Source organism: Wolffia australiana, chromosome 5 (assembly GCF_029677425.1).
Source record: "Wolffia australiana isolate 7733 chromosome 5, ASM2967742v1".
Taxonomy (NCBI): Eukaryota; Viridiplantae; Streptophyta; class Magnoliopsida; order Alismatales; family Araceae; genus Wolffia; species Wolffia australiana.
The window spans coordinates 7,017,710-7,030,000 of record NC_135839.1 but is presented as its reverse complement, the minus strand read 5'-3'; the positions used below and the strand labels follow the sequence as shown (position 1 = coordinate 7,030,000).

Sequence of the window (12,291 nt, the reverse complement as noted above, 5' to 3'; positions counted from 1 at the left end):
ATCACGCCGACTCCTCTCGCTATCGATTCATATATCTCTCTCTACAGTCTTCTCTAAATCATGCTGACTCTCCTCTCTCCATCTACCTATCTATTCATCTACCGCTGCTCGAAACCATGCCGACGCTCCTCTCTATCTCTCTCTCTACTCTGCTCTAAATCTCGCCGACTTCTCTCGCTATCGATACGTATAGATATCTCTCTCTCCTCTGCTCTAAATCACGCCGACTTCTCTCGCTATCGATACATATAAATATCTCTCTCTACTCTGCTCTAAATCATGCTGACGCTTCTCTCTCCATCTACTATCTATTCATCTATCTCTGCTCGAAACCTTGCCGACTCTCCTCTCTATCTCTCTCGCTCTACTCTGCTCTAAATCACTTCTCTCGCTATCGATACATATATACATCTCTCTCTAATCTACTCTAAATCACTTCTCTCGCTATCGATACATATATATCTCTCTCTACTCTGCTCTCTCTCTCTCTATCTATTTATCTATCTCTATTTATCTGCCTCTCTTATAAATCATGCTGACGCTCCTCTCTCCATCAACCTATCTATGCATCCACCGCTGCTCGAAACCATGCCGACGCTGCCTCTCTATTTCTCTCTCTTCCCTGCTCTAAACCACGCCGACTTCTCTCGCTATCTATACATATCTCTCTCTCTCTCTACTCTGCTCTAAATCACGCCGACTTCTCTCTCTATCGATACATATAAATATCTATCTCTACTCTGCTCTAAATCACGCCGACTTCTCTCGCTATCGATACATATAAATATCTATCTCTACTCTGCTCTAAATCACGCCGACTTCTCTCGCTATCGATACATATAAATATCTATCTCTACTCTGCTCTAAATCACGCCGACTTCTCTCGCTATCGATACATATAAATATCTCTCTCTACTCTGCTCTAAATCATGCTGACGCTTCTCTCTCCATCTACCTATCTATTCATCTATCTCTGCTCGAAACCTTGCCGACTCTCCTCTCTATCTCTCTCGCTCTACTCTGCTCTAAATCACGCCGACTTCTCTCGCTATCGATACATATATACATCTCTCTCTAATCTACTCTAAATCACGCCGACTTCTCTCGCTATCGATACATATATATCTCTCTCTACTCTGCTTAATAAATCATGCTGACTCTCCTCTCTCTCTCTATCTATTTATCTATCTCTCTATTTATCTGCCTCTCTCTATAAACTCCGCTATAAATCATGCTGACGCTCCTCTCTCCATCAACCTATCTATGCATCCACCGCTGCTCGAAACCATGCCGACGCTGCCTCTCTATTTCTCTCTCTTCCCTGCTCTAAACCACGCCGACTTCTCTCGCTATCTATACATATCTCTCTCTCTCTCTACTCTGCTCTAAATCACTTCTCTCTCTATCGATACATATAAATATCTATCTCTACTCTGCTCTAAATCACGACTTCTCTCCCTATCGATACATATAAATATCTATCTCTACTCTGCTCTAAATCACGCCGACTTCTCTCGCTATCGATACATATAAATATCTATCTCTACTCTGCTCTAAATCACGCCGACTTCTCTCGCTATCGATACATATAAATATCTATCTCTACTCTGCTCTAAATCACGCCGACTTCTCTCGCTATCGATACATATAAATATCTCTCTCTACTCTGCTCTAAATCATGCTGACGCTTCTCTCTCCATCTACCTATCTATTCATCTATCTCTGCTCGAAACCTTGCCGACTCTCCTCTCTATCTCTCTCGCTCTACTCTGCTCTAAATCACGCCGACTTCTCTCGCTATCGATACATATATACATCTCTCTCTAATCTACTCTAAATCACGCCGACTTCTCTCGCTATCGATACATATATATCTCTCTCTACTCTGCTTAATAAATCATGCTGACTCTCCTCTCTCTCTCTATCTATTTATCTATCTCTCTATTTATCTGCCTCTCTCTATAAACTCCGCTATAAATCATGCTGACGCTCCTCTCTCCATCAACCTATCTATGCATCCACCGCTGCTCGAAACCATGATTTCTCTCTTCCTGCTCTAAACCACGCCGACTTCTCTATCTATACATATCTCTCTCATCGATACATATAAATATCTATCTCTACTCTGCTCTACATCACTCCGACTTCTCTCTCTCTCGATACATATACATATTTATCTCTACTCTGCTCTAAATCACGCCGACTTCTCTCGCTATCGATACATATAAATATCTATCTCTCTGCTCTAAATCACGCCGACTTCTCTCGCTATCGATACATATAAATATCTCTCTCTACTCTGCTCTAAATCATGCTGACGCTTCTCTCTCCATCTACCTATCTATTCATCTATCTCTGCTCGAAACCTTGCCGACTCTCCTCTCTATCTCTCTCGCTCTACTCTGCTCTAAATCACTTCTCTCGCTATCGATACATATATACACCTCCCTCTACTCTTCTCTAAATCACGCCGACTTCTCTCGCTATCGATACATATATATCTCTCTCTACTCTGCTTAATAAATCATGCTGACTCTCCTCTCTCTCTCTATCTATTTATCTATCTCTCTATTTATCTGCCTCTCTCTATAAACTCCGCTATAAATCATGCTGACGCTCCTCTCTCCATCAACCTATCTATGCATCCACCGCTGCTCGAAACCATGCCGACGCTGCCTCTCTATTTCTCTCTCTTCCCTGCTCTAAACCATCTATACATATCTCTCTCTCGCTCTACTCTGCTCTAAATCACGCCGACTTCTCTCTCTATCGATACATATAAATATCTATCTCTACTCTGCTCTAAATCATTATCGATACATATAAATATCTATCTCTACTCTGCTCTAAATCACGCCGACTTCTCTCGCTATCGATACATATAAATATCTATCTCTACTCTGCTCTAAATCACGCCGACTTCTCTCGCTATCGATACATATAAATATCTCTCTCTACTCTGCTCTAAATCATGCTGACGCTTCTCTCTCCATCTACCTATCTATTCATCTATCTCTGCTCGAAACCTTGCCGACTCTCCTCTCTATCTCTCTCGCTCTACTCTGCTCTAAATCACGCCGACTTCTCTCGCTATCGATACATATATACATCTCTCTCTAATCTACTCTAAATCACGCCGACTTCTCTCGCTATCAATACATATAAATATATATATCTCTCTGCTCTGCTCTAAATCATGCTTACTCTCCTCTCTCTCTCTATCTATTTATCTATCTCTCTGTTTATCTGCCTCTATCTCTCTACTCCGCTCTAAATCATGCTGACGCTCCTCTCTCCATCCACCGCTGCTCGAAACCATGCCGACGCTGCCTCTCTATCTCTCTCTCTTCTCTGCTCTAAACCACGCTGACATATAAATATATCGCTATCCATTAACATATAAATATATCGGCATGTGTAAAACGAGCAGGGGGGGTCGGGGTCGGTGCAGAACGTGAGATTCTCGAACATAAGGATGGCGGAGGTGCAGACGCCGATCGTGATCGACCAGTTCTACTGCGACCGGGCTAGCTGCCGAAACCAGACCGCTGCCGTGGCCCTCTCTGGCATCTCCTACGAGAACATCAAGGGCACTTACACTGTCAAGCCCCTTCACTTAGCTTGCAGCGATAGCCTCCCTTGCTGGGACATCCGCCTCACCAACATTGAACTGAAGCCCCTTCCTGAGCGCTTCAAGATGTTCAACCCCTTCTGCTGGCAGACCTTTGGGCAGCTCCTCACTCCCTCTGTTCCTCCCATTGACTGCTTGATGACTGGCAAGCCCACCACCAGTAGAACCATGGCTGATCTGGATGCTTGTTGATTGATATTGGGAGCAGGGTTTGGGGGGAGAGACTTTTCTTTTTTTCTTTTTTTATAATTTTTTCTTTGTTTAAAGGCTCCCTCTTTGTTGTTTGATGGCTTTGGGGGGGCATTATTGTGTGGTCGTCTTGATGTTTCCGACCCCTTCTGCCTGCCTATCCTTGAGCACCTTCTGGTCTCTCTGTATCCAATGATTCATGTTCAAGTCACTCTTTATCTTGCCTTCTGTTTCTTCTTCTTTTTATTTCTTGTTTTTCTCAATTATTGGTCAGTCCTTGATGATTGATATATGGAGAAAATAAAGAGAAAGGTTGGGGTTGGGGTGTGGTGTGTGGGGGTAGGCTTCTAGGACCCCTATCTGGTTGATGACTGGCAAGCCCACCACCAGTAGAACCCTGGCTGATCTGGATGCCTCTTGATTGATCTTGGGAACAAGGTTGGGGGGGGAGGAGAGACATTTCTTTTTTTGCAATTTTTTTCCTTTTTTTTTTGTTTAAAGACTCCCTCGTTGCTGTTTAGTGGCTTTGGGGGGGCATTATTGTGTGGTCGTCTTGTTGTTTCCAACCCCTTCTGACTGCCTATCCTTGAGCACCTTCTGGTGTCTCTGTGTCCAAATATTCATGTTCAAGTCACTATTGATCTTGCCTTCTCTTTCTTCGTCTTTTTATTTTTTGTTTTTCTCAATTATTGGTCAGTCCTTGATGATTGATTTATGAAGAAAAAAAAGAAAAAGATTGGGGGGGTGGGCTTTTAGGACCCCTATCTGGGTGACCCATCTGAGCTCCAAGTAGGGATCGGCTGGCTCCAAAAAGTATATTCATCATTCCCAAACGGTGATTCATTGTCCATCATCATTGTGTCAAGATGGAGATAAAATAAGAAGAATATTTTCTTGGAAAAGGGTAGAGGAAATATGTGTTCCAGAGATTAAAATAGATAATGAAGGGGATTCAAGGTAAATCTTTGAGATATATATTTCAAACTTTGTCTTGAATGAGTCAAGAAATATTTTATTTTATCTTTTCATCATTTAAAAAATTGTAGGAAAATTTTGAAACATTACAGAGAATATTCGGATATATGTATCAAGAGGCTAATATGCTGACATTTCAGATTGAAGCATTGAGTTTGAGAAGATTTGTGTAGAAGATACTTAGAGGAGGATTGGAGAGTGGGATCTTCAAAGACCTGCTGACATCTTGGAAGGATTAAGTAGCAGTTAGGGGTGCTCCTAGAGAAGACTCAGAAGAAATATTTGAATACATCAGACCTTGTACATTAGGAATGTGTATATGATGGGTCTGATATGAGGCATATGTATTTTTTTTATATTTGCCTTCTCGTAGGAAGATTCAGTGAATTCTCCTTAAAGATATGAACTCCATGTCTCATCAACATAAGATCCCTCTTGGATGTTTTCATCCCAACACCCTTATGGGTAATGGTTACCATGTACATGGATTTGGATGACTTAAATAATTTCCTTGATCTATTTATCAAGATATGCATTCCTTAAAAATATGTTGCTTCTCCCAAATGACTTCATGAAGAATATCATTCACAGTCGTTCCTTTATCGAAGGGGACATTAGTAAAATTTTCCAATTAGTAGAATGACTTCTACATAGATGATAGTAAATTATTTCTACTTTTGCTGTCCTTTAGGTCTACACATACAACTCATCCTGATCTTTCATGAAGACATGAGATTTGATCACATCGTCAAAAGCCCATAATATAACTTAGTAAATCTTGCTTCCCTCCTCAAGGATATGCACGCTCATGTACACTGCCCCTCCTCAAGGTTTCCATTCAAGAAATCTGTCCTTACATCTATTGCACAGATTCCATAATCATGGTGTGTTTTTCATTGGAGAGAAGGATTCTAGTTGGCTTTGCCATAAAATAAAGTGAGAATGTTTTTTCATAGCCCACTTTTTGTATTTGACGGTAACCATTCTCTGTGAACTTTATCTTGAAATCATCAACTTGTATATTTTCATATATCTTTGTTTAAAGATTTAGTCACAACCAAGCATTATCATACACCTGATAGGATCTACCGAGCTCCAAATTTGGTTAGGTACATGGACTAAATTTCATAATCCATTTTTTCTTACCAGTTCCTACAGTTAGAATTGCTCTTTGTAGGTTAACCAAACAAAAAATGGCTCTTAATATGAAATCAATATAGTTCTTTTATGAGTTTCGGAACAAGTTTTAGGATTGTGAGTCCTCATCTTATAAGTTTGTGATGTTTATGGATCTAAAATTTCTTCCAAGCTGAGTTTTGCTTCCACTATCTTCACACAGAAAATAAGTGTCTTCCTAGAAGATAGACCTTCTAGTAAGAAAACACTTTTTTTCTGCAGGAAGGCACGAGTAGTATAGAAGACCTCTCTTTGGATATTTTCAAAATTTATACCTCAGAGTGATCAAATCGAGCTCATCCGAGTTGTGCCTCATCGCGTGGGCTAGACTTCCCAAACATCAATATGCTTAAAGTTTTGTCTCCTTAATTTTTTTTCACAAATTTCAAGGATTTAAAAAAGTTATGGGTTTTCTAGGAATAATTTCAGCAGATACGCAGCTACAATAAGAGCAATATATCCAAAGAATCACGAGTGAACTAAAATAGCTCATGTATATAACTATGTCCAACAAGTTACAATTATGTCTGTTTGATGAGCCATTCAAAATATGTGTATGTGGACAGGAAAGTCAAGTTAGGATAACATTTATCATTCATTAAATTTATGAATTTCATATGTCAAGTATTATTTTTTCTTGAATATGTTTAAAACGTTTCCATACTCTTTCGTATATATAGAAATACATATATAAAAAGATATTGGCATCAACACTTCTTTGGAAGATTATCTGTTTATAAGATTTCGAGACATTATGGGTTCTTTACCCATAGATCATGATTGGCAAGTTTCATATGATTCGAAATCGAATGCACAATAGTATGCATGGTGGGAAATCTTGCTTCACAAATGTTCTCCATATCATAAGGATGAGCCTTAGTCGCATAGTTATTTCTTTGCTTAAGAGGAACAAAAACTTAAATATATTAAGAAACATCCATTGGAAATTTTTATTCGACTATTGATAGCAAAGTAAAAAAATTCATTTTTTCAATAAAGGTAAATATTATTGTTGATAGTTAGGGAAGATCCATGTATGTTCAAAACAGAAGTTATTTTCTTTATCTTGTTATGAAAATAATAATCATCCAAATATAATACATCTCATTAGAAAATATTAAGGGTTAAATGTGCATATAGGAATTATTCCAAGTATAATATATATGTTTTCAAATATCATCTATTTGTCTGCAATTAAAACATCTCCATGCTACAGCTCGCTTTGAGCTATCTGAGTTAGTACTCATAGCTTCTCTAACATTGACCACTTTGACCATTCCAAAATACTCTTTGTCACATTTATCATTTTATGTACACTTATCTTAAGATGCTTCTCTCTCTTGTCCTTCTCAAGGAGGTGGGATGCGTCCTTAATCTCTGAAACTCTGTGGTCTTGGGGATTTTCTTCTAAAGGTTAATCTCTGAAACCTGAATGTCATGGTTTTTGGTCATTTTAAAATTAAAAATGACCTAAAAATATGAGTTGGGGAGGAACTGACTGACAAAGTTAGTGCTTATATGAAGGATAATTATTCTCAAAGCACATGTAACTTCTAGGTCCATTAAATCTCACATGATTACATACTAAATATCTTTTGACCAGGTCAACCTTAAAAAAACTATTTATCATGTATCTGTTAGCTGTATTTTATTCATCAAATGACTCTATCATACCTTGACCAATGGCCTAAGGTTTTATATTTTCACACTACCTTTAAAGTTCATGAATAATTTCTGATGTGTACATTGAACCATTTCAAAAATTTTCATTTTTGATACTCTTATCATATTGTTTTAGTGACATCCAATGCTGGTTCAAGACAATCATCATTGCAAAGGAAAAACACAAACACATCATACTTGAAGTGAATAATGAATTTCTTGATTCAATCATAATGTTTGACTTGTCGTGTGGTTGTCATCAAATATGCCATATAGTGGGTCGCTCTACATCACATTTTTGTATAGGAGATTAGGTCCTTTAAGACCAAATGTATTTAAGTAGATGTTCTATCCATCAATAATGAACTCCCACTTAAATTAATTATTCTACATAGCCCTAAAATGAAGACAAAGAGAGAAACTCACATTTTCCATGAGGGAATCAGAATCTCAACAAGTATATTATAATTTGGACCTTTCTTGACCAATCATAATATATTGTCCAGCATCATTCTGATGGTGTTGGGTTATAGGCTTTGATTTATAAGAACAAATCATATTTCTATGGAATAGAATAGGAAAAATAAAATCATGATTGATCAAACAAACCTTAGATGATAGTATCACTTTATGTGAAATTGGTCCCTACGATATTATCATCTTATCACCTTATGTGGAATCAGTTCCACTCTCACTTTTTCTCCCAATAAAGAGTTTCCTCAATTTGTTCACGTGTGTGGACTCTATACATACCTACACTATTAATGCAATTATGGATCTCCTCTTCTACTTCTTCAATATTCCATGATGATCTGACCGATTTTCTCACCATCTAGTCATGCTTGAGAGAGGGGGAGGGAGGGAGGGAGGGAGATAGAGAGATAGGGAGAGAGAGGGAGGGAGGAAGGGAGAGGGAGGGAGATAGAGAGAGAGGGAGAGAGAGGGAGAGATAGAGAGGGAAGGAGGGAGGGAGAGAGGGAGAGAGATAGGGAGAGATATAGGGAGAGAGATAGAGAGGGAGGGAGGGGGAGAGAGAGGGAGAGAGAGATAGAGAGCGAGGGATAGAGAGAGGGGGAGAGAGAGAGAGGGAGGGAGAGGGGGGGGGAGAGAGAGAGATATTTGAGAAGTGGATAAGAAAAGGGGATGCCCAGATCTATCTGGAATGGGCTCCTAAAATGGGTGCCCCTATTCATAATTATTTTGGAACTTTTCTTTAAGCCACTTATAATTTAATTATATCCATCAATATCCATAGATCTTATCTGTGTGACATCTACGTCCATGTTCATTAAATTTATTGATATGTAGATTAATTAATCAATGATTGATTTAACCCAAACTAACATGATAAGTTTCCAGCACATCACGTGCCAATCTACACATTGTGCTCCAAAATATACAAAGTAGTGAACTCTGGCATAGTACTTTTTAACATCATTGGTTACAGTACTTGTAAAATACTTCATTCAAACAAGACTCTGAATGACTTAGGGTATCCTTAACCATCAAACCCTCATCCATCATTATAGTTAGTACTAATGCATAATGGTGATCGTTGGAGAACATCTTTGTAGAACTTTAGAGCATCTTCTTCCTTGAGTCAACATCCTCTCCTACTGAAGGTGCACAATCCCATCTTGATCACTCAATCACATTTGTGTACTTCTTGCATATCCAAGCTAAAACTATTTCAAATCTTTTGATCATGGACTCTGATACACGCTTCTTTAGTAGATTAATATGATCAAGTCTAAATGTTTATTTGCATTAAAATGATATCATTGGTGTGCAATCAAGCTTAAAATTATTAAGTTTCATTTTAGAATGATATTTTGAATTTTTTGAGTTTTAAAGTATTAAAAGGGTTTTAGTGACATCATATTCTGCAAGAAAACAATTTTTGAGTAAAATTTTATGGCATTGCACTCATGAAGATATGGTTTTCCTAAGTCAGAAAACATATGTATTTTTATTTTTTGGAATTATAATCATTTTCTATGTGAATTTATTAAACATTTATAGGCTCAAAATTTACCCTGCCACGTCGCCATTTGATTTATTGAGTAGCAACCAATCTTTTTAAATAGTTAATGATTAGTGTCGGCCAGCCATTAAAATGATGTCAACATGGCATCACAAATCACAATGCCATGATGGCCAATCATTGACTAAAAAGTTTATAATTTATTTATCATAGGTGATGAAGTGAAGGAATGAAAAAAATGGGCTGATCTTTTGGCAATAAGTGCGCGCGTGGACTGATGATGGTGCAGTAGAAAGAAGTAATTGGTTTATATTATTTCATTGACTTTGAGTTGTCAACAGATGCAACGCGGTTATGTGTCACGAGTTTACGCCACCATGCATACATGTGGGCCACTTGTTATACGTGGCCCATATGTCTTCTAGTGATTCAATTAGAAGGTATGCCATCTGACGTGGCACGTGAAAACACGTTGACACGTTAGATGAGAGGTATTTATGGATTTTTTTCATTTTTTCTTTGTCTTATTAGGCAAAGGCACGTGAGGCGTTGGGAGTTGTTTATACGGAATGACATGTTTAAATCTGGGCCAATATTTGAGAAATCTTTATAAGATTTACAGAATAACTCCTAGATGATGTGACTATTGCGATGAGGATGAGGAGAGATAATTCTTTAGATTAAATAAATGACTAGGAAACATCCACCTTCAGGGCTTTATATCCAATGATCTAGAAAGCCAATTGAGCTGGAAATTGAGAGCAGCTTCTTCATCTATCTCCCCTCAAGCAATGTGTATGTTGGAACTGTAAATTTAGCCCTAGATCTATGTAAAAAATATAATTAAACTCACTACCTTTCAGAGAGGCTGGCTGAAAGAGAATGAGGTTTTTAAAGATCCATGAAGGCTTCCTAGTGTCCTGGGGTTTTGAAGAACGTCAACAGATAAGTGGGGAGGTTGATCTGCAATAGGAATCCCTATGATCTTGGCAAAACATAGGGATCTGAGGTTAGTCCCTAGCCATACACATGGGATTCTTTAACAGATCCCTTTTCTTGATCCATCACATCATATCCTTTCATAGCCTTCCATTAACATCATCTCCATTTTGTCGGTTTTCTGTCTACTCCATAAAAACATAAAACCCTAACGATCCATTCCATCATCATCTCCTCCATATCACTCACTCTATCTATTATGTCTTCCTACTACCACCTTCCACATCATCTTTTTTACTTCTTCCTTACTCTCATTTCATTTCTTAACGTCTTCTCTATTATTCTTCCTTGTCTCATCCTTATAATCTGGTCATTTTACCATCATCTCATCTCATCTAACCATCTTCATTTTATCGCTCCCTCTTATCCTATACGTGTCCCTTCACTTCCTCTCAAAATCACTATACGGGGATAGTTAAATCTTTAATATCCATTCCCTATAGAGACGACCTGTGCTCATCTTGTATGTTTAATTAATATATGACTATTGCTTTATAAAGTTTATTGAATAAATTCAAATTGGCCAACTAATTTTGACCCTAAATTTGACTTTATTAGACTTACAAGTCATAGTAGTCACATCATAGCCTTCCATCAACAGGATGTATTTTGTGTCTCGTTTGTTAGGATCACTTATTTGATTGTGACATGAATCAATCTGATTTACATTTAGGTATTATCATCCATTTAGTGAATATTTACATAACACCCACTTTCCGTTCTTAATGTCTTTAAACTAATGGCTGAAGGATCAACCATGCTTATCATAAGTCAAGTCAGATAGTACTATTCTTTTTAGACAGTTTGATGCTCATCTTGAGCATCACTTGAATAGGAATATTAAAAACATAAGTTTATAAAGTAGTGATTTCACGTAATTCAATAAGCCATTGCGTGAATTGAAGAACCTTGTTCTGAACATCACACGATAATGATTATCAATAAAATTTTATTTCAATGAACTTAAATATAACATAAATGTGTGATTTTAGAATTAATACTTTTTGTTTTAAAATTTTCAAATTACTATGATTATTTTAAATTACTTAAATGATGATTCCAAATTTTATTGAATTTAATATAGATATGCAATTTAAAATGAATGGAACGATTCACTACTTATTATTTTACTAAAATTTAAAAAATAAGTATTATAATTATTTCATTTAATAATACCAAAATTATTTTTTTTATAAAATGCATTGGCATCAAATAATTTGAAAGTAATTTATTCAGGTCAATAAATTTATTATATACTTTTTCCTAAGTTTTTAATAATATTATATGATTTCATTTGCCCATAAATGATTGTTGCTTAATTTTTTAAGGAAGACATTTATTTAGAAAGTATTTAAAATTCTAAATACATTTTAATTTCTTAAAGAGCCCCATCTCAACCCCACACCTAATCTACCCTACCCTATCCCGTACCATGATTCCACCTGAAATAGGTGGGATATAAAGAAGGCATGGACCAGAAATGAAGGAGAGTGAGGGAGGGTCCTGACAACATTTTAGAATTATTTAACCAAGAATTGAAGATTTACTTAAATTTGAACCTTAAATATGTATTAGATACATTTTCCCCTGGATAACGTTCATCGAAGGCGTCGTCGATGGGTTATTGTCCTCATTTACGTGACACAATACTTTTTTTGTCCAAAGTCCATCAATA

The 12,291-nt window shown here is 37.2% G+C and overlaps 1 protein-coding gene across 1 annotated transcript in view; it reads left to right on the top strand.

The window, feature by feature from the left end:
- The window catches only part of LOC144703042 (polygalacturonase At1g48100-like), an 11,061-nt gene extending 7,013 nt beyond the window's left edge, over window positions 1-4,048 (top strand). Inside the window, exon 7 of the mRNA XM_078575118.1 lies at window positions 3,431-4,048. Coding sequence (XP_078431244.1) covers window positions 3,431-3,823 — 393 coding nt within the window. The 3' untranslated portion in view covers window positions 3,824-4,048. The remainder of the gene's footprint in view (window positions 1-3,430) is intronic.
- Window positions 4,049-12,291: the final 8,243 nt, after the last annotated feature.